Source organism: Eutrema salsugineum, unplaced genomic scaffold (assembly GCF_000478725.1).
Source record: "Eutrema salsugineum unplaced genomic scaffold, Eutsalg1_0 scaffold_5, whole genome shotgun sequence".
Lineage (NCBI taxonomy): Eukaryota > Viridiplantae > Streptophyta > Magnoliopsida > Brassicales > Brassicaceae > Eutrema > Eutrema salsugineum.
Genome location: NW_006256612.1, coordinates 4,696,114 through 4,717,917, shown reverse-complemented (window position 1 = coordinate 4,717,917; position 21,804 = coordinate 4,696,114). Strand labels below are relative to the sequence as shown.

Sequence of the window (21,804 nt, the reverse complement as noted above, 5' to 3'; positions counted from 1 at the left end):
AAGGGTAAACTTCGGTTTTTGTGCTTGGGAGAGTTTTTCTTCAATATATAGTGAAGATAAATAAAAATTAAAAGAAGAAGAAGAAGTAGAAGTCGAAGACAATGAAAAAAAAATGAAAACAAAAAAGATAAAGATTAAAAAGAAGAAAAACATAAAGCTGATGAAAATACGAAGACTAAGACATTGAAGATGAGAAATAAGAAAATAAAATAAAGATAACAAACTATTTATAAAGAAGAAGATAACAAAAAATATAAAAAAAAAGAAGAAGAAATCAAAGTTGATGAAGAAAGAAGTCAAAGACGATGAAGAAGAAGATGAAAAAAAAAATACAAAGAAGAAGAACACAAAACTGATCACGAGAAATTTTGGAAAATAAAAAGACTAAAATATTGAAGATGAAAAAAATGGAATGAAAGCTGAAAATAATAAATTATGAAAATATAAAAATGGAAGAGGAAATTTTTTTTTTAAAAGACATGTTTGTAATAATAATTATTACTTCATATTTCTTCTATCAGATTTAACATTAACATATATAGCTCCACGTGAAGCGCATGATCAATTCCTAGTACTAATAGTTTCATACTAGTACATGAGCTTATTTTCTTAATTGTCTTTATTTCATTAAAAGGGAAATAACAGAAAAAGTAATACAAATATTTTTAGGCTAAAAGAATGTATAAAAAAACACATCCTTTTTTTTTGGTGAAATGTCTTCGATCTGTCAAAAAGAGATAATAAACATGGAAAACAAATTAAAATTTTTTTTGAAAATATTCAGATTTTCTTAATTTTTTTAACTAATTTTCTTAGATTTTCTTAGATTTTGGTAGAAATTGTATTCTATGTTAATGTAGAATGAATACCATATGTAGAAAAAGTGTTCTACAATAACATAGAACCTCATCTAATATTTAGAAGTTGTATTATACCAATATGTAGAATATAGTCCATCCAATTGAACCTGTAATCTACCGTAATGTAGAATATAGGTAATATATAGAATACATTTTTTACCGATCAGTAGAATATGAAAAAAACTATAGAAAAAGAATTCTACATGCTGGTAGAATATATAAAAAACTATAGAAATGAGATTCTATGTGGATGTAGAATATCGAACATGTATTCTATCATGTGTAGAATACATTTTAAAAATATTTTTAAAATATTGTTTTCCTTAAATGATATACAAAAAATATTTTTATTTTCTTTTTAGGTATTTTCAAAATTCTTAAAAATTAGTTTCAAATTTAATTCTTATTATAACTACCATAACTCATTTAAAATGACAACTATGTCAAAAAATGACCAAAAAATAGAAAACATTAAGGAGACAAATGTTAATTGAATTGACATTATAAAAGCTGTTCTCCCTTCTATTTTATTATGTATATAAAGAAAAAAATTCTAAAAATTCTGTAACGTTTTAAACAGTAAATATTCAAATAAACATGAATAAAAAGATACATGTGGATTCGGAATATGATGTAAATCATGAGGACGTGGTTCATGTAAGCTTGACAACAAAGAGCATGATGAGTTTGTCAATGAGAATCTAGAGAAGTACATATCTTAGAGCATGTACATCAGTGAACCTCTAAGGGAGAGTTCACCAGAATATAATAATTTTTTTTTATTTTAGTTTTTTCTTTTTAATTCGAAAATTATAATTTTCGACCTATCAGGATGCTTCATTTTGGGATGATACTGTCTCTTCAGGTTCGTCGGGATGATACTGTCTCTTCAGTATTAAACTCTTTTGTTTCAAAAACTGTGCCATGAACCCCTCTTGATCCTCTGATGTACATGCTCTTAAACAACTTTCCACAAATGTTTCTGATATAAAATTTTGGAAAATTTATTGATATGAGATTATAAGATTTATTCGTTAAAAATGGTCATAAGATATGATTATTTTAACTAATTTTTGAAACTTGTATTTTTTTTTCGATTATAAACGACGAAAAAATCATTGGTATTATTTATTACTTAATTTTTTAATATGGAGAAGGGCTTCCAATAGATATGGATTGGCCCGGGACACAAGCACAATAATAAATGGAACAGACAACACGACTCCCTCGTGGACATCCAGAAGGATTACAATCAGTGGCTCTAGAACATTAAGCGCCAATAGGAACACCAAGTGCACATGTACACGTGTGGTTTTTACATAATACATGTAAATATCTTCTGCAGCGTTGCGGATTGCAATCCTCATCCTTGTTACATTGATATAGACCTGCACTCTTCATTATCATACCTGTATAGATGTTAAATATAAACCATGATTAAATTCAAGCTAAATCCAATCAAAATTGAACTAAACCAATATATTTTCTTATTTAGTTTATGAGACGACTTAATATTAATATGATAGGGATGACCTAATAGTTTCATACTTACATTAGAACATATTTTCGTATGTTTTTTCAATTAAAAATTTGAAAAAATAACAATCATTTTTGTCATTCTTTTCCTCATTTCTTCAAATCTTAAATTTGTAAAGATACATCAAATTATTATGATTTTACTAAATTGGTGAATTTTTTTTTTAAAATTGCAAATTTCACCGACTTGTTTTTGGTTTTAATTTAAAGATGTATATCAAAGTAATATCTGAAAGAAAATTAAGATCAAAGGAACACGCATCTAACACACACATATATATATCATTCCTTATCATCCAAAGAATGTCTATTTTAATCGACTTAAAAAAAATACTGTAACAAAGTTTTGGAAGACTTACATGAAGAAATTAGGAGAACAAGGACAGAAACAATTGTCACTTTTTTCATTTTGTTTTTCTTCTTCAGTTTTTGTTTCTCCTTTTTTGGATGATCGCAAGTTTGTTTATATAAGTTTTTTCGGTCTACTTTGTACACACTGTATAGATGGAAATAACTTTATTTATATTCTCCATTTGCAAAGTAATATTAAAAACCAGTATTGGTCAAATCAATATATTTGATATCTTAATTAACGGGAATAAGTGGGTAATTTAATTAGCGGTCAAATCAATATATTTCATAATTTGCTTAACAAGAAAAATGGGTGGTTTAACTATTACTCATTTAATGCTCTAAATTATCTTCTTTATTCAGATTATCATGCATCTAGTAATTTATAGCATTAAAATCTTAATAGTTAAACCATCCATTTTTCTCGTTAAGTAAATTACCAAATATATTGACTTGAACAAATTGAGAATTAGACCAGCTCCATCCCTGAGTTATGGAAAGTTCTTACAGCTTGATGGATTAAAAAATAAATGAAAATGGTTTAAATTCCTAAAAACCGCCTCTTAAAAGCCTTAAATTAGAACTGTTTTTTCATAAGACATATGGTTTTTTCTTATTGGTGAGCAAGATTTAAAATAATTTGGGCCAGAATTTTTTGAAGCCCACTTTGTGTCTTCTGGGTTCAGTCTGGTATGGATACAAGGAAATAGGAAAAAAGTCGAAGAAAAAAAAAAGGTGAAAAAAGATGAAAATGGTCGAAGGGAGAAGTCGAGGGTTTCAGAAACATGCAAACGAAATTGATGAAATATGTTTATAATTATTATCAAATAAATATTAACTTTAATTAAATAATTTTGTAAAAATTATTTTTAAATTTTTTAAGAACCTCTAATAAGGTTTAGAGATGGAGATGCAAAAGAATTAGAAGTTATTAACTTTTTATTTGTCACAAATTAATTATTAAAAAAAGATTAAAGACCCTATGTGAGTATTAGGGATGGAGATGCTCTTAGCATATTTTGCCTGACCTAGCATCTGTCCAAACTTTGGCTACTGTCTTCCTTATTTATTAATTTCTTCCCTCATACATGTTTTGCAGTTTATTTTTCTCTCATAAACAAATAAAAAAATAAACCAATGAGTTCACAAACATGTTTCTCAGCCTCACGAAATTAGGATGGATGCTCACATTCATCAAGTCCATAAGCCATTGGGTCTTTATCTTTTCTCAAAACTAGATACAAGAAGAGTCGATGAGACCACAAGCCAATTATAGTTCTATGTATATTAAACAAAAAAATCAGAAAATCCTGTAATGTTTAAAATAGTAGATATTCCAAGAAACGTGAATCAAGAGATACATGTGGATTCGGAAAATGATGTGGATCATGAGGATGTGGTTCATGTAAGCTTGACAACAAAGAGCATGATGAGTTTGTCAATGAAAAGCTAGAGAAGTAGACGTCTTAAATAACTTCCCCCAAATGTTTCTGATCTAAAAAATTGATATTATGAGATTTATTCATTGAAAATGGTCATAAAACATGATTCTTTTAACAAATTTTTGAAACTTTGTATTTTTTTTTGTTTTGCGATGTTATTTTTCTTTTTCTTTTTGGTTTGATTCTAATCGACAAAGTAATAATTGATATTATTTATTACTTTTTAATATGGACTAGGGCTTCTAATAGATATGGATTGGCCCGGAAAACAAGCACAAACATGATGAAGATCACATGTAACACAACTCTCTGGTGGACATCCAGAAGGATTATAATCAGTGACTCTATAACATGGAGCGCCAATAGGAGCACCAGAACCACATGTACACTTGTGGTTTTTACATACTGCATGTGAATATTCTCTGCAACCTCGCGGATCGCAGTCCTCATCTTTGTTACATTGAAATTGTCTGTCTGCACTCTTAATTTCTTACAAAATTATATGCGGGAAGCAAATTATTAATTTATAGATAAATTAATATCACAATAAATTAATAAGATATCATGGTCTCAACATTATTAATTTATAGAGGTTTTACTGTATCTTTATAAGTTTAAGATAGAAATTAGTAGAAGAAAAAAATGATTGTTACTTTTTTTTTCAAATTTTCACCCATTAATTGTAAATATACGAAAATATATTTTCATGTAAGTATGAAACTATTAGGTAGTATTATTATATTCTCATGGACGAAAAACAAATGATATTATTATTTATTCAAAAAGGGACATACAATTTAAAAAAAAAATTCAAAAAAGACATATAATTTTTCTTTTAATATGGAATAGGGCTTGCGATGGATATAGATTGGACCGACAGACAAGTACATGTATGATCATGGTCACAGATAACACGACTTTCTGGAGGACATTCAGAAAGATCACAATCAATGTGTCTATAACATTCACCTCCGCCAATAGGAGAATCATGGACACATATACACCTATGGTTTTTACACTCTCTATGTGAAACTCTGCACATAAAAGGATTACAATCCTCAGTTTTGTTACATGGTCGTACACCTTCGCTCTTCATTATCATACTTGTATGGATGTACATGTAAATCATGATTAAATTCAAATTAAATCAAATCAAATAGAACTAAACCAAATGTTGTCCCATTTTAGTTTATAAGAATATATATAACGACTTAAAAGCCAGTACATCAAAAGTCTAAACCAAATGTCGTCTCATTTTGGAAGTCTTACATGAAGAAATTAGGAGGATAACAATGGAAATGATTGTTACGTTTTTTATTTTGTTTTTCTTTTTCAGTTTTTTTCCTTTTTTTTTGAACAATCGCAAATTTGTTTATATAAGTTTTTTTTCGGTCTCCTTTGTACACAACGAAAATAATTTTATTTCTATTCTACATTCTACATTCTACATTTGTAAGGTGATTATAAAAATGGATACTGGTCAAATCAATATATTTGGTATCTTAATTAACGGGAACAAGTGCCCTTCCGGGTCTCTTCCCGAGTACTTCTATTTATCAAAATATGAGCTTTTTCTTTTGGAAAACAAAAGCGTTAGGCATGACAGATCCTCAAAAAGATGTTTATCCTTGGATCATGTGGTATATATGGAAAGCAAGGAACGATAAGATCTTCAACGGGAAAGAAATTTCTCCGGTAGATACTTTGATCCACGCCCAGGTTAGAAGCAGAAAGCTGAAAGACTGCGAACAAACCGAAAGAAGAAGAGGAAGGAACAGACGAGACTTCGCTCAACCTCTTGATCCGGAATTCTCTACCTAATGCCCAGAGACCCCCGATTTGCCAGGTTGATGCATCCTGGATAAGCAATGACCTGGTCAGTGGGCTCGGGTGGAGTCTGAAGGAGGGGAGGGGCGATGAGACTTTTGGCATTCAGGCCTATCGTAGAAGCCCCTCGGCCCTTCATGCCGAAGTGGAGAACTTTTTATTGGCTATGTCTTGCGCGAATGATAGACATATTTTATTCATAAATTTTCAGACTGATTGCTCAGACCTGATAAGCATGTTTGAATCTCCATCAGATTGGCCATCCTTCCTATCAGAGTTGGAAGCCCTCAGTAGCCTTCGTGAAAGCTTCTTGGATTTCAATCTCTCCCATATCCCCAGAAGTTCTAATGTCCAAACAGATAGTCTTGCAAAAGGAGCTCGAGCAAGAGACATTATCTTCTCCCAAATCATTCATACCGAGCCAGCTGAGGACGATTTTCGGACCAATCCCTTAACGGGCCAAATGTGATATAACAGTTGGGTTGTTGAAAAAAAAAACTAACGGAAACAAGTGGGTAGTTGAATTATTGGTCAAATCAATATATTTGGTATTTACTTAATGGGAAAAATGGGTGGATATTAAGATTTTAATGCTCTTTACAAAGACTATTATTGATTGAAATATCAGTTTACCCAAATACTAGCATATTTTGCCTGACCTTGCATCTGTCCAAGCTTTGGCTGTTGTCTTCTTCATTTCTTCATCTGCTTCCTCATACATATTTTGCAGTTTATTTTTCTCTCTAACCAAAAGCAACCGATGAGAGAATATAAAACATGTTTTTCAGCCTCACGAAATTAGGATGGATCCTCACCTTCATGAAGTCCATAAGCCATTGGGTCTTTCTCTTTCTCAAAACTAGACACAACAAGAGTTGATGAGACCACAAGCCAATTCTATTTTTATGTATATTATGAAAAAATCTGAAATCCTGTAACGTTTAAAATAGTAGATATTCAAAGAAACGTGAATAAGGAGATACATGTGGATTCAAAAAATGATGTAGATGATGTATGTAGATCATGAGGATGTGGTTTATGTATATGAGCTTGACAACTAAGAGCATGATGAGTTTGTCAATGAGAAGCTAGAGAAGGAACTTCTCATAAATGTTTTTTTTTGTTTGATCCTTACCTTCTCACAAATGTTTCTAATCTAAAAGATTGAGAAATTATTGATATGAAATTATGAGATTTATTCGTTGAAAATGGTATAAGACATGATTTAATACTAATTTCAAAATTTTCTATATTTTTTTGGTTTTATGATGTTTTTTTTTTATTCTAATTAACGAAAAAATAATTTGTATTATTTATTGTTTTTAATATGGAGTAGGACTTTCAATGGATATGAATTGGTTCGGGTAACAAGCACAAAAATAAAGGACACAGATAACACGACTATCTGATGGATACCCAGAAAGATTATAATCAGTTGCATAGAGCGCCAATAGGAGCATGTGGTTTTTACATATCGCATGCAGTCTTCATTACCATATCTGTATAAATGTACATATAAACCATAATTAAATTTAAGTTAAATCAAATCAAATTGAACTAAATTTCGAATTTACAGATACTAATCACGATTGAATTCTCTCTTGTTTTTTCTTTTGAACGAAAGTTTTGGATTGCATTCTCTTACTCCCTCGATCATCTACTTTGAACATCTCTCCCCTTGCTTCAAGTTTAATAAATTTTAACATAATTTCTTCTTCAACTGCGATACCTGATATCACATGATTTATATTTCAAAGAAAAACAGAAATATGATTTTCCACATAAAAAGACGATAAGCTTGTATCCTTCAAAAGACAAGTAGGTCGAATCTAAAAGAAGAAAGCTTCTAGGGAGTATCAAACAACTGTCAAGTACCCAAAGGAATAACTACTACGCAAAACAGCGAAGCAAACATACGACTAAAGTCTAAAACTGGTGTTTCAGTTTTGCCAACTTCTTTTACAGATACGATCACTAGAAGATAAAACCACAAGTGGTCCGCCCAAAAAAAACATGACCAGTGAGCTCACTGGTCACAGATGCTTCACAGTCCTTTTAATGGATCAGCTGTTTTGCCTGACCTAGCATCTGTCCAAGCTTTTGCTATTGTCTTCTTCATTTCTTCATCTCCGCCCTCATACATGTTCTGCAGTTTTTTTTTTTTTCACACCAAAATAAAGAAACCATAAGCAGCCGATGAGAGAATATTCACAAAAATGTTCCTCAGCCTCACATAAACTTAGAGGAGAGTTGCTCACCTTCATCAAGTCCATAATTCCAGCCATTGGGTCTTTCTCTTTCTCAAAACTAGGTTTAATCTGAACAAACAAAGAACATTTTAGCATCAGCTTCAGTTTCACCAAACAAGAAAGCTCGGCCATTTATATGGTGTGCTTGAGTTTTTAAGGCTTTTTTACCTTATCTTCTTTGTGGTGTATGTCAACCCAGTTTCCTCTTGAAGACTTGAACATTGTGATAACTATTCTCTTAGGCTTTACAAGCACTTTACACTTCTCGGGGACAATCTCTTTGTGCAACTTGGGAATGGCACATCGATAATTCTTCCCTTGGACATCATGGATTTTGATGTCCAAAGACATTGGCTTGAACTCAGCTTGAACCTTGTCCTGATCAACACCTTCCAAAGATATGTACATCTGTAATTAAAAAAAAAAACAATATCAAGAAGAAAACCTCATTACATAACCAAAGAAAAGCGCCATTTGCGACCACATCCCAATTCCAAAAAGCCTCACTTTGTGACTAAACTGAGTTTTGATTTAAGAAAATTTCTGATTGGTTTACCTTGACTTTTTCATTGTCTTGATCCCAGCTGAATGTTCCGAGAGTTACATAGTTCACTGCCGGAGAAACCGGTTTAACCGAAGAAGAAACCGACGCAGGAGCTGCCACTTCGACCTCTGGCTTGGCACTTGAACCGCTTGCAGACTGTCTCAGCTACAGAGAAGAAAATTTAAACTATCAGAAATCAAAGCAGAGGTTTTATACCTCGATCCAAGAGATATATTAATGATTGCTTCACCGATATTTCACTGTGAAGTGTGAACCATATCCTTTTCTTAATCAGAAATCAAAGTATCATGAACACAACCAACTCATGACACAGATTTAATAGAACTTCACCAACAGAACACAAAAACCTGTTTCACTTTGATTCTTTTTTTCTTTCTTAAAATCCAACCTAAATACGAGTTCCAGAAACTTAGACACACACACATACATAGAGTGAAACGGAAAACTAATCAAATCCAAGTTCTGTTCCAATTCAGGTCTATCGAGAGATTAGGGAAGATACTATTTCTCAATTACATAACCTAACCATCGATTACGGCGAAAGAAATGGGTAAAAGAGGATTTGGTACCTTCTCCAAATTGCAAATCTCGGAATTGATGAGATTGAGAACACGAGGCCTCTTGGCGATGTTCTGGAGTTGCCTGAGTTCTTCCAAATCAAGCACAGCTTCTTCCGCCATGGATGTAATCTTAGAGCAGTCCTTTTCAAGTAGACAAAACGTAGAAACTGAACAGAGAAGGTTGCGAATTTTGTATATATACAGAGACGAAGAGAAGGGAATGAGAGAGTCTTGTGGAAACTGGAATGTACTAGAAGGCTTCGATTTTTTTTTTTTTTTTCTAATTCCAATAACTTTGACATTCTAAGCTTATTGGGTTCTATTGCTAAGCCCATTCAACTATATTGCTTTCTATAGCATAACTAATTCATTTTTCTACAGTATATTTAAAATTATTTACACTAGACTACAAAAAAATTAATAGCATAAATAGTGTCACAATTTGGATTTTTTTTATTAATTATACGTTAGTTTCTTATAATTAGTAAAGGTTCCTTAATTATTTACTCGTCCTAAATTTTTAGTAACATTTTTAAAATCTGAAATAGTTGTGTAATAATATATATATATATATATATTTTACCAAAAAAAAAATATATATATATATATATTCTTTTTATATTTAGATTTCTGGTAGTAATGGAAGAAAATAAAACATAGATATAGTATCATGGTTTAATATAAACTTCATTTTTTTATTTATCTTTTAACCTTTACAATAAATCTAATAAAAAAAAATAAAATTAGACAATCAACAGTTTTCATCTTATCCCTCGAGCCCTAAAAAAGAGAAAAAAAAATTGTCACCATTTTTTTTTTGGATCGGTAAAATAATTGAACCCGACAAAGATGGAGATAAAAAGAAACTTGCCGGACTAGAAAATCAGCACATGTTTCAATTATATTTCGATTATTAGATTTAGCTTTGTTTTCAAGTAGGAGGTTCAGTGTTACACATATATATATATATATATATATATATATATATTCGTGAAATAAAAAACTAACGATTTGATTCTTCCATTATATAAAGTTGGGATAAAGGATACGAGAATTGGTATAATATATGAGCCAACGGTATCCATGTGCCAACATCAACATGGAGTTTGATTGACATCTTTGTATAACTATTATGAGCTTAACTTGTCTCTCTTTCGAATAATTCATTCAATTATGTGTGCGCATTTACGAAAATTCTCGATTTTCTCTCTCGATTTTTGTTTCAAAAAAGAAATATATACCATTATAAAAATGCACTGGTGTGAATCGTGTGATTTATATACTTAGTAGTCACAAGATCTGTATGAATTAAAAATGGGATAAAAAAATTGAGTAATTGAAAACAAGTTATCTTGTAACATATGATCTTGTGTTTCTAACTAGTGGATTTTAATGATTCACGTATGCTTTTAAAACAAACTAAAGTGACCTCTCTCATATTCACATGATGTATCCAATCGCGTAATGATTCTTGACATAATTATTTAACGTTTTAAACATGCATAACTTAAAATTTCATTTGGATAAAATAGGTAATTTGAGTTATATGGTGCAGTCGAATAATTCTAATATAAACCATTAAAACCTATGTAACAAGTAGCAACTCATTGTTTCGATATAAAATTCAGATATACTCAGCAAATGGGTTATCAATGATCACATCCTTTGACAAAAAAAATGATCACATCACGATAATAGAGTGAGTAAAGGTCACTATTAACTTTTAAAACAAAAGAAAAAATACAGTAGTATGATTTGCATATCCGAATGCTGGCGTTGTTTAAGAGTACCAATATATGATTTTGTGGTTACATTACATCAAATTAATTGAAATATTTGTAAAATCAATATGTTAAACGATGGCCTAAGTAAAGAAATAATGCCATACTCGAATACTCATGATTATATTATCAGATAGAATCTTCCATAATTAGCGGAAAAAACCAATATAATAATTCAAAAGCAGTTCTGAGCTTTATATAACATGTATAATATATATTTGTTTTCTTTATTTGCTAAATGGTATTCTATTGAAATAATATTTAATCGTTAACTTTAATGGAACTCTTTAAATAATTTGTTATTGGGAATTCCCAAATGAAAACTCAATGTGGTGAATGAAGTTAAACCGTGATGGAATACACGAACACAGAAAGGTATAGGAAAATCAATAAAGAAATGCATATTTTAATAAAATTTGTTGGCAAAAAAAAAAAAATGAGTCGGGAGAAAAGAAGAATAAAAAATTATAAAAAGAGAGAAAGCTCCTTTGAAAAGGGACGGCCTTGTCAAAATGCTGACGACTTAAAACATGGTCATGGAATAAAGTTGGGACCGTCCATATCTATTTATATGCTTCCTAATAAAATAAGTTTTAGCTTATTTTTCCAACTTCTTCCTTTTCTCCCATTTGAAAAACGAAGCATTCCTCTTTTACCGTGCAATAAAAATATAGGTCAATTAATTGGTGAATGGATGAATATTCCAAATACATGTACACTTTACACATATTAATGTTACGTAGCTTATGTGTAATATGAGTAGTGTCATGTCTGTCAACAAGTACCTAATTCATATAAATGTAAATGTATATACATAATGCATGCATGTGTGTGTAAGAACAGAAAAAGTATCGTATGTTGACGGTGAGATGAAAAAGGAAGGTATCGCATAGTCTAAGGTTGATGGATTCCACGTCCAAAAGATAAAAGATAAAAGATAAAAAATAAAGATGAAAGAGCCTTCACCTTCAGTATAAATGTATAATCAACCAATAGGCCGAAAAGAAAAGAAAAAACAATCAATACTGTATATATATAGAGAGAGAGAGATATGAAAACTAAATGATATCATTATATATATATAATTATATTTTAAGGTAATATTTGAAGTGTGGACAAAAAAAATGGTAATATAAATTTGTAAAGTTTACTAATAAGTTTTAGATCTACTTCTTTACCTTTTTTCCATCAACTAGATTTATTGGATCACATAACAGCAATAATATGTGGGTTTAACTTATTTGCTCTAATTTTCTAAAGTACTAATAATAAGATTTATATCAAGTCGCTACAGCCCCAGCTGATTTGATTTAATATACAAAATCTAGGCGTGTAGTCTTTTGAATTTGGTCAAAATGTTTTATCTGTTGCGAACTTGCTAGAAATTTGCTCACATCCAGAATTAGTCGGACATTTTGGCAAAACTCAAATACCCAAACTAAATTGAAAAATAAAACTCATATTGTAATATACAATATAAAGTTTCTCAAAAAACTATATAATATGAAACTAACCATTTTATACATTAAATTTGCAAGCCATGTGGTTTTATTTGGAGGCCTCAAATGAACCTTTATCCTTTGTTTTTAGACAATGACCCGATTGTTTTTTTTTGTGAACAAAAATAAACCCGATTGTTCACATGATCGTAATTGTGTTAGCATTACGGTTACTAGCCACTTGCAAACTCTACAAATTACATATCTGCGTTTTTTTAGTTTTTATCATCTTGTATAATGTGTTTTAATATATTTTCCCCAAGATTAAGTGATTTATGAGTAACTTGTATCTTCTTTTTCTTTATTGCCACAAATTGTTATCTTCTAGAAAGCACTAAAATTTATTGTCATGATACAATTTCTATACGTCTATTAACAGACCCATAAAAAAATTTTATGTAGACAATAAAAACTAATTAACACGTATATTAAATAAAAACAATACTGTTTTATAATACGAATGGTCAGTTTCTTTTTATACATTGGATACGCTTAGCAGTACTGCATGCCCGCCTGAGGTTAATTAATTAATTACTCGGAACAATTTTTTCCTTCAAAGAATCATCTGAGCACACTGAAAATAATTTAATCCTTCTCGTTGAAAAATGAACCTCATTAGTGGACTCTCTCTATTTACACGTAGAAGCTCTCTCGATTTTGTGTTTTTTGCTTCTAGTACGGTCTTCTAATTATCATATGAATGGCCAGCAAATAAACGCATGTCCAACATATAAACCTTTCCTTTCCTTTCTTTATAGCCTGTTTATATAAAATAACATAAATAAGTAATAATTAAGACCACAGATTTTCAATTAATTAGTGTTAGGACAAAACCAAATGGTGAGGATAATCATAAATATCACATGATTCACATCACATCACTATTAAGTATTAATCATATCGCTCCAAAAAATCGATAACTTTATCGTTTTTAATTAAAAAGATGTTTGTTAAAAAATTCGAACTTTTCAAGTATTAAACGTCACAATTAGAAAAAAAACGTCACAATTATCTTCTTTACAACAACACGTCACTATTTTTTTTCAATAAATGTTTCTCAATCTAAGCTTTTTCTATGATATTTGAAGACCAAATAAAATAAATATATAACTAGAAACAGAGTAATAGTAGAAACAGAGTAAGTAAAGTCAAGTGTCGATACATACCGTGGAGGCAGAGGAAGTGAGTGAAATAACAGAATTAGTTGAAGAAGTAGTTGATTGTGATGATGTTGATGATGTTGATGATGGTGATGATGAGGATAATAAACCTACATTGTAAGCCATAGTCTCATCAGGCTGATACAATCCATAGTTTCTCTCAGAGGTTGGTCCAGGTTTAAGGTCTTCATTAAAGAGAGCAAAAAGATAAACATCAAGCCTCATGTTTGGTCTCAATGGCGTTCCTTCACCTTGAAGTTGTCTCCTTAGAAGATTCTTGTTATAAACTGCCGCGTTGGCCACGGTGGCTCCAACCTCATCTCCGTCACCTTTAGATGGCCAACCGGTCTCCGAGACCCCAACCTCAATATCTTTAAAGCCAAGCCTCGCCATTGCAAAGATCACGGCGTCTACTTGAGCGTAGAGCATGTTGTCGTAGTGGTACTTGGTGTAGGGGTCAACCATTCCAGGGTTAGGGTTGAACAGGACGTAGTCTAATGGGATCTTTGCTGGGGAATCCTTGTAAGCGAAGTAAGGGTAAGCGTTGATCCAAAACGGGGATTTCGTGGAACGCAAGAAACTTAGAAGCTGCGTCATTACGCTGGCGACTTGCGGCCTGAAACATCCGGCGGAGGGAGGGTAAGATTCTTGAAGGACTGATAGCGAATTCGGAGTCGATACTTGAATGTACTTGTCTAAACCGGTTTGAACCAAAGCACCATGAATACTCATCATTGCAGGCACAAGATATCTACAAAAAAATAGCAGTAATAAGGTGAAAACGTTTTCTATTTTAATCGGAGGATCTTAAAACAAATCACATTTTATAGTGGTTAAGGTGAAGGGTATGTCCAAGTTATTATCAATCTTAATAGGACGATAACCACTGGACTACCATGATTCGGTTAATATAGTGTATTTTTTATGCGCCAAGATTTGTAAAGGATGATATTTTTTGATGAATGTGGTGATGTATGTAACAGACCCTATGAGGCTTGAGTCGTCGTCGGTATATAGTTCGTTGCCGACAGCAATACCGCCTATCTTGGTGGCGGGAAAGTAGGGTTTGATACGAGTAGTGACCCATTGGAGTGCTTGTTGAGGGTCGACTAAGCTGGGAAGCATTTCGTTTTCGACGGTGACGAAGAGCTCGATGTTGGAATTGGCGAATGAGGTTAAGACTTGAGGGTTTGTGTCGTAGATTCTTGTCTTGTTGATATGGAGTGAGCTCAAGAGTTGTAGAACTTTGTCCGGTGGAGGAAGATTGTCGCCGACTTGACCGTAGTTTATGCCAAGAGAGGAGACCCTTTGAAACAACATTCCATGTTCTGTGAAAAAAAATGGAATAAAAATTAATAATGACAAATTGAGATAATGGGGTTTCTTGGTTAGACAGAAATAATCAACTAGTAAAGAAAAAGATACCTAAGAATGTTAAGGAAAATAGAAGAAGAACAATAGATCTGTTCATGGCAATTCTGCTAAACATTTTAGACATGGAGGAGAGAGAGAGAGCTATAGACTGAGAGAGTGTTTGTAAGAGAATCAATGCAATCAAATGTGGGGATAGTTATAGAGGAGAACAATTGAGATGGGACCAAGTAGGGGAAGAATAATTATTTAGAGATAAGAATACTTTACTTTGCCTGCTTAATTTATAATTTGTGAGACATAAGGTCTTCTAAAAAAAGTGATTCATTTTATACTATTCAATACATTATTTTTAAGTTTTATAAGTTATTTTAGAATGGGGTAGGTTTGGCAATAGGTTTGTTCTGTGGAAGTCTATTGGAAAAATAGATGGTGTTTGTCAAAAACATTCTTTGTGAGGCAACATGGGTTTCTTAAAAAATATTTGGACCCAAGCAAAAAAAAAATGACATCTTAGATTGTCTCTTTCCAACACATTGCCAACTATGTCAGTCCAAAAATAAAAATAAAATTGAAAAGTGGCCTAAAGAAGACCTTTTTCTTCAGACAAAGGCAAAGGTGGGCAAATCGAATTGCCCACTATAATGGGTTTTTAATCTTAACAACATGTCTTCGGCTTTGGCAATAAAAATTGGAGGATCCCAAATTTGGCAGTTGGGTGAACGAAAGTAATGGAAATAAAAGAGTAGAAATCACACCATCATAATGATAAGAGGGATAGTGCTCTTATCTTCAGTATATATTTAATTTTCTTGTATCTTGTGAAAAAAAATTCTTTCGAAATATTCTATTTTTTTTATATAACTAGGGATATGTGATCAGGATTTTTACCACCCGATTAATCATTTTAGGATGAGTGCAGTTTTCTAGTACTTCACTCACCAGATTTTTATATAAGTTTAAGGGGTTTTTGCTAAAAATAACCCAAAACTTGATTTTGAATACAAAAATAGACTCTTGAAAAAACATTTAGCAGATATAACCTATAAGGGTAGTGAAAAGACCATTTAATCCTGTATGAGTAAACAAAAAACGGATGTTTTAATTACCGTTTTCTCCCTGACGAAGTCTACTAAAGTAAAACTGAAGTCTACTAAGTAATTAAATCTGTAAATTTAATTTAAAAATTTATAAAAAATTATTTTGGTATGAAATTTACCATCATAAATTCCGTAATCGTAACCCAAATGCAAAAAAATTATTTTTTCACATTGGTAAATGGAAATGTATGTTTTTAAATTAAGTAGAAGTAAATTTATTATTTAGGTTTTAAAAGTTGTAGACTTCGATATTGAAGTCTACTAAACCGTAAAAATTAACCTAACGGACATTTAACCGAGATTAAACCGGGAATAACTTCCTTTAACCAAGAGAAACTGCCCTTAACCGGGTAAATTAACCTAGACTCCAGAAAATTAGCAACTTTAACCGGAAAAAACTTACCCAAACCGTACGGAATTACCAGACTATATATACGAATTACAGATCCCGTTAAAAAAAACCGTCGAAAAGTTCGTGTAAAAAAAAAAAACTCGAAGGCGATTTCCGTTTCTCTGCTCCGGCGCCGTCGACATTCAGAACTGCCGCCGATAAACTCGTTCAGGCAAGTTTTCTTTCTCCAACCACACCCCCATGCTTCCCTACTCCTCCGTATTCATCACCGTTCCGTTTTCTAAACCCCCATTTTCCAGATCTGAAATTAGGGTTTTTTTTTTGCAGATTTGCTTTCGCAGTTGGAGGTTAAAGTAATTTCCTGCCTCAAAACGGTTAGTAGATGTTGTTCCGAAGTTATATACTTAGCAATTCTTAAATTTCTTCTATCTTCCTGTAATTTTTGTTCCGTCGGGTTTGAATTAGGTTTTTTTACCAGATCTGGTTGTATTTTCTCGGCGCCAGCTGCATCTAATAAAGGCGGTAACACTCTAAACTTTGTAGATTGACTTCATATACAGTATTTATCATGTATTGATTGCTTCGGTTGGGTTCTGTAGACTTCATACGTAGTATTTATGATGTTTTGATTGCTTCATATACTGTTTTTTTAATGTTAAGATTGCTTCGGTTGGCTTCAGTAGACTTCGCGACTCGGACTGTACTTAGAATGTGAAAGTAGATTTCATTTTGTGAAAGTAGACTTCATTTAGTGAAAGTAGACTTCTTTTTGTGAAAGTAGACTTCTTTTACTGAAAGTAGACTTCACATATTGGGAAAGTAGACTTCATTTTGGGAAAGTAGACTTCATTTTGGGAAAGTAGACTTCATTTTGGGAAAGTAGACTTCATTTTGATAAAGTAGACTTCATTTTGAAAATGTAGACTTCATTCGGGTATAGTTTCAAACCGTTACTAGTTTTTCTCATTAGAGCTTTGTTACCGTTGATGCAGGAATCTTTGTTAGATAATGGCCTCTGAATTCCCCAGAAGACTTTACACCAAAGGGTTTGAGCCAGTCTCGGATAAAAGCATCGGCTATTACGCTGATGATTATAGGCTGGTCCCTGCACTAAAGTCAGCTCTAAAGGAGGATGAATGGGAAGAGATTTACGAGTCACCGTTGGGTGTCTTTTTAAAGTTCCACGAGTTGAATTTTGGTTGGGCTTCTAGGCTGGTGCACCACATGCTGACCTTTCAGATAGTTTGCAAGCAGAGGTACGAGATATGGAGCCTCATTGGTACCACTCCAATTCGGTTTTCATTGCATGAGTTTGAGGAGATCACCGGACTCAACTGCGGGTACGTGGATGACTTGGCTTTAACTGATCTTGCGCTTGAAGATGACATGCGTGCAATTTGGGAGCTAATGGGGGTCGATGCCGAGTCGGGCCCAAGCACTACCGAAATTATCGAAGCCTGTTCCAACTGCTCATCATGGTCTCGTGATGATAGGCTGCGGTTGGGTTATCTTGGGATCTACGCTGGTTTCATAGTGGCAACGAGACCCGGCTCATCCACAAATGTCAACCATGCCAGACTAGTGATGGATCTCGAAGGTTTTAAGGAGTTTCCATGGGGAAGAATTGCTTTTCAGCATTTGATTAATTCTGTTAAGGAGAAAGATCTCAGCAAAAACATTCATATAGAAGGATTTGTGCAAGCTCTTCAAGTGTGGGTGTACTATGCTCTACCGGATTTTGCTGCTGAATTTGGCGAACCATTGCCAAATGTTACTGAAGAACCTCTTTTGCTGGCTTACAAAGGATCTTCAAAGCCAACATGCTAAAACAGGTACTGTATTAGTGTAGTAGACTTCTATGTAGTAATGAGTTTCCAATGTAGATTTCAGAAGTAGACTTCATGTGTAGACTTCTATATGTATAATTAATAGTGTTTGACATTCAGGTGTAGACTTCTGTGTTAGACTTCAGGAGTAGACTTCATTGTTAGACTTCAGGAGTAGACTTCATACGTAGTTTTCCGAGGCTTCATATGGCCCTAAATCCATTTATTAATTGTGTTTTTCCAAGCTCGCATACAGTGCTGCGTGGCTAAGGACTTGGCGGATATGTTTCTCGTGTGGGATGATGACGAACAGGATCCAGATATTGTCAAGATTGTCAATGCAATCCATGACCCCAATTTCAAGTTCTCAAAAAACCATTGGCCTTGGAAGGTGTTTTGGGTGCACACATCGTCAAGTCAGAAGCCGGAAAGAGGAGCCTTCCCTCAGATGAATCAAGTCGCAAGAGATCCCGCACAGCCTCTGCATCTGCCGCATCATTCGTTGGTGATGAAGGGGTCGGAGTTGTCGCTACTATGAAAGCGCACTTCGACCAATGCTTCAAAAGCTTTTCAACCAAGATGCTGAATGGTCTTGGTAGCTGTGAAAAGCAGATCAAACTTCTCACCGAGAAGGTTGAATCTGTAGAGCGTGCGGTAGAAGAGTTGACTACGGGGTCGGCGAAGCACACTGAGGAAGAGCCAACCCAGCAGCAGGGCACTGGATCCAAGAAGCATGAAGGGGTTAGTTCCAAAAACCCTCCGCCTATACGAAAACATTACATGCGAACAAGATCACACAAAGTTAGGAACACTTAATACTAATGTCATTTGAATTCGAACATGTTTACTACTGTTATGTACCATGTGAGATTATTTACTTATGTTTTCAAAATTTGTTGCTTACAATTTTCAGACTATGATAAAACATGTTACTAAATTATAGCATTGGTGTACTCATTTGTATATTCATGCATGTTTCTGACAATAAACTGCAGAGTAATTCAGAGAAAGATGATGCTCCGATGAAAGCTAATGTCAACGTTGGTGCGTGTGAGAGTGTTAACGGCCCCGGGGATGCAAAAGGAAAGAAGGCTGCCGTGAATGAAGAAGAGGCCCCAGAGCCTAGTATTTGTGAAATTGACCCAAAGACGTGTGATGTAGACTTCGACACGGTTGCACTTGCCAAAAATGCCAAAGCCAGTGAAGCGGCTCAGCTAGTTGCCCGAGCAACGAGTGCCCGACACCGCCAGCTGGCTGTGACACAGAAGAGTCCCTTCTTAAGAAACAACACCGCAAAGGCCATCATTCCATCGTCGGCATCTCACTCCGGCCGTGCCCGTGGATATGATCATTTTGATCAAACCGGTGTCAGGGCGAAGCATACCACTCTAATGAATTTTATCAAATCAAACCCGTAAGTAGACTTCTATACGTATGTAAGTAGACTTCCTCATAGTATTATTTCCTTTCTAACTCTTTCACTTGTACAGTGCCTGGCCAAAACGCCCAAAAAACTCTTCGATCGATTGGTATTACATTCTCCGGACACCGACGAAATGGCTAGCTGATACGGTTAGTGTTTTACTTTCTCATAGTAGACTTCGTGGTTAGACTTCTTCCGTAGACTTCTTCCGTAGACGTCTTCCGTAGACTTCTATAATAGACTTCGTTTGCAGACTTCACTCATTTCTTATTTTCTCCAATGTGCAGCACATGGAAGCTTACATCAACCTACTCAAGCTGCGATTATCCAAGCATCCGGAGTGGTTTGTATCTGACCGGATTTGCTTCCTGAACTCCATGTTTGCTACTGTTTGGAGGCGTGACTACGAAGACTTCAAAAAATCCGAGCCGAATGCAGATGGGTCTGGCAAACTTCTGCCGCCTGGAGCATATTCGTACTACACTGGCGAATTACCTATCTTCTGCCAGACTAAGAAGACGTGGGCATATGATGTGGACTCGTTGTACTCCATGTTGAACATTAGGGAGGACCATTGGGTAGCAATATGGGTCTCATTTGTGACCAAGCATATCACGGTTTGGGATAGCCATGCGCGAACCAGACATGCATCTGACGAACAAATTGCTGAAGCTGTGGAGCCTCATGCGGTTATGATACCCTACCTTCTTCAGACCTGTGCACCTGACGATGACAAGTGGAGATTCCCCTACACGCCGTTCACCCATTCGCGAGTACCAGGTACGGAGATACCTCAAAACATTCAGAGTGGTGATTGCGGAGTGTACTGCCTGAAGTACATCGAGTGTCATGCATTGGATTTGCCATTTCCTCTGGAACTCTGCGATAAAAACATGCGAAAAATCAGGGAGAAAATGGCTGCAGAGATCTATGACGAAACAGAATGTAAGGACCATGATAAGCTAGATGCAACCGGGCTGGATGTTTATGATAGGCAAGCTTAGTGTTTCCGTTCTTAAAACTAACTTTGATTTTTATGGCAATTTTTGGGCTACTTGCATAAATGACCTTCAATGTGATTGGAGGTCATTTTAGCAATTGGTAGATGATAGGTGTGGAAGTTTTTTGGCCACCTATCTCATAATTAACTTGCCAAATATGTTGTATTTTCGTTTAGGATATTGTACTTAAACTGAAGTCTTTGATTGAAGTCTACTAAGTTGTAATTGTATCTGTACTGAAGTCTACTAAGTCTATTAACATGTTAGTATTTCTAATTTTCGATTTCACCCTTACAACTGATTAAGTTCTGTAATTTTCGAGTATACCAGAAAGTGTAGACGGAAAAAAATGTACAAGGAAAAAGTTTTATTAAAATAAGAATTATAAGTCTACAAACGAAGTCTACCATAGTCATGTAAACATATAAGTAAACCCAAAAAACATAAAACATGGAGTCAACTAATTTCACTGCGGCCATTCATTTACAAATCCAGGAATTGTTTTCCAGAATAAGGCACATTCCAACTTCCAGAAGCAAGGACTGCAGAGTTTGTCACCATATGAGTCCACGAGGCGTTCATCATCCATCCAGTGCTGGTTTGGCAGATTCATACAAGCACAACTCCTTGATTGTGCCTTATCAAAAACATGGAAGACTGGTTCGTGAAACGCGTCAGGCTTCTTATATGTGGTCGGACACCTGTTTATGTGCTGCATAGTCTTCCGCATCTTCGTTGCCTCTGCCGAAACTATACCACGAATGTGGTTAAATACATCATGGCTACCATCCATGGTTAAAACAAACATAACCATGGAGTAAGTTGCCATGAGACATCCTCCATTTGATGACACCTTTATTAAGTTAAATCCTTCTTGGATGCTATCTTCATAGAAGATTAG

The 21,804-nt window shown here is 33.9% G+C and overlaps 4 protein-coding genes across 4 annotated transcripts; 2 read left to right on the top strand and 2 right to left on the bottom strand.

Moving 5' to 3' along the window:
- Window positions 1-7,737: 7,737 nt before the first annotated feature.
- Window positions 7,738-9,631, bottom strand: LOC18992096 (calcyclin-binding protein). The gene is made up of 5 exons (XM_024152791.1): window positions 9,400-9,631; window positions 8,822-8,974; window positions 8,434-8,673; window positions 8,275-8,334; window positions 7,738-8,162 (listed from the first exon to the last, which is right to left on the bottom strand). Exons 1-5 carry the CDS (start codon window positions 9,508-9,510, stop codon window positions 8,061-8,063), a joined length of 666 nt encoding a protein of 221 aa, XP_024008559.1. The 5' UTR covers window positions 9,511-9,631; the 3' UTR covers window positions 7,738-8,060.
- Window positions 9,632-13,342: 3,711 nt separating this feature from the next.
- Window positions 13,343-15,340, bottom strand: LOC18992095 (glucan endo-1,3-beta-glucosidase 11). The gene is made up of 4 exons (XM_006415453.2): window positions 15,256-15,340; window positions 14,816-15,158; window positions 13,837-14,581; window positions 13,343-13,429 (listed from the first exon to the last, which is right to left on the bottom strand). Exons 1-4 carry the CDS (start codon window positions 15,326-15,328, stop codon window positions 13,343-13,345), a joined length of 1,248 nt encoding a protein of 415 aa, XP_006415516.1. The 5' UTR covers window positions 15,329-15,340.
- Window positions 15,341-17,661: 2,321 nt separating this feature from the next.
- Window positions 17,662-18,480, top strand: LOC112083983. Its single transcript, XM_024152212.1, has one exon. It carries the CDS (start codon window positions 17,662-17,664, stop codon window positions 18,478-18,480), a length of 819 nt encoding a protein of 272 aa, XP_024007980.1.
- A 282-nt stretch (window positions 18,481-18,762) lies between these two features.
- LOC112083981 lies at window positions 18,763-20,906 on the top strand. Its single transcript, XM_024152211.1, has 5 exons — window positions 18,763-18,984; window positions 19,092-19,220; window positions 19,475-19,893; window positions 19,970-20,051; window positions 20,190-20,906. Exons 1-5 carry the CDS (start codon window positions 18,763-18,765, stop codon window positions 20,904-20,906), a joined length of 1,569 nt encoding a protein of 522 aa, XP_024007979.1.
- The last annotated feature ends 898 nt before the right edge of the window (window positions 20,907-21,804 follow it).

Bases quoted from the DNA above. Each gene is read 5' to 3' on its own strand.
- LOC18992096 (XM_024152791.1), bottom strand. From the start codon at position 9,510: ATGGCGGAAGAAGCTGTGCTTGATTTGGAAGAACTCAGGCAACTCCAG. The intron at 8,975-9,399 runs GTACCAAATCCT...TCTTCTCTGTAG, and splicing joins AGATTTGCAATTTGGAGAAG to CTGAGACAGTCTGCAAGCGG. The intron at 8,335-8,433 runs GTAAAAAAGCCT...TTGTTTGTTCAG, and splicing joins TACACCACAAAGAAGATAAG to ATTAAACCTAGTTTTGAGAA.
- LOC112083983 (XM_024152212.1), top strand. From the start codon at position 17,662: ATGGCCTCTGAATTCCCCAGAAGACTTTACACCAAAGGGTTTGAGCCA.
- LOC18992095 (XM_006415453.2), bottom strand. From the start codon at position 15,328: ATGTCTAAAATGTTTAGCAGAATTGCCATGAACAGATCTATTGTTCTT. The intron at 14,582-14,815 runs GTCTGTTACATA...ATTTTTTTGTAG, and splicing joins GACGACTCAAGCCTCATAGG to ATATCTTGTGCCTGCAATGA. The intron at 13,430-13,836 runs GTATGTATCGAC...TTATATAAACAG, and splicing joins TCACTTCCTCTGCCTCCACG to GCTATAAAGAAAGGAAAGGA.
- LOC112083981 (XM_024152211.1), top strand. From the start codon at position 18,763: ATGTTTCTCGTGTGGGATGATGACGAACAGGATCCAGATATTGTCAAG. The intron at 18,985-19,091 runs GTGATGAAGGGG...TGTGAAAAGCAG, and splicing joins ATCTGCCGCATCATTCGTTG to ATCAAACTTCTCACCGAGAA. The intron at 20,052-20,189 runs GTTAGTGTTTTA...TCCAATGTGCAG, and splicing joins CGAAATGGCTAGCTGATACG to CACATGGAAGCTTACATCAA.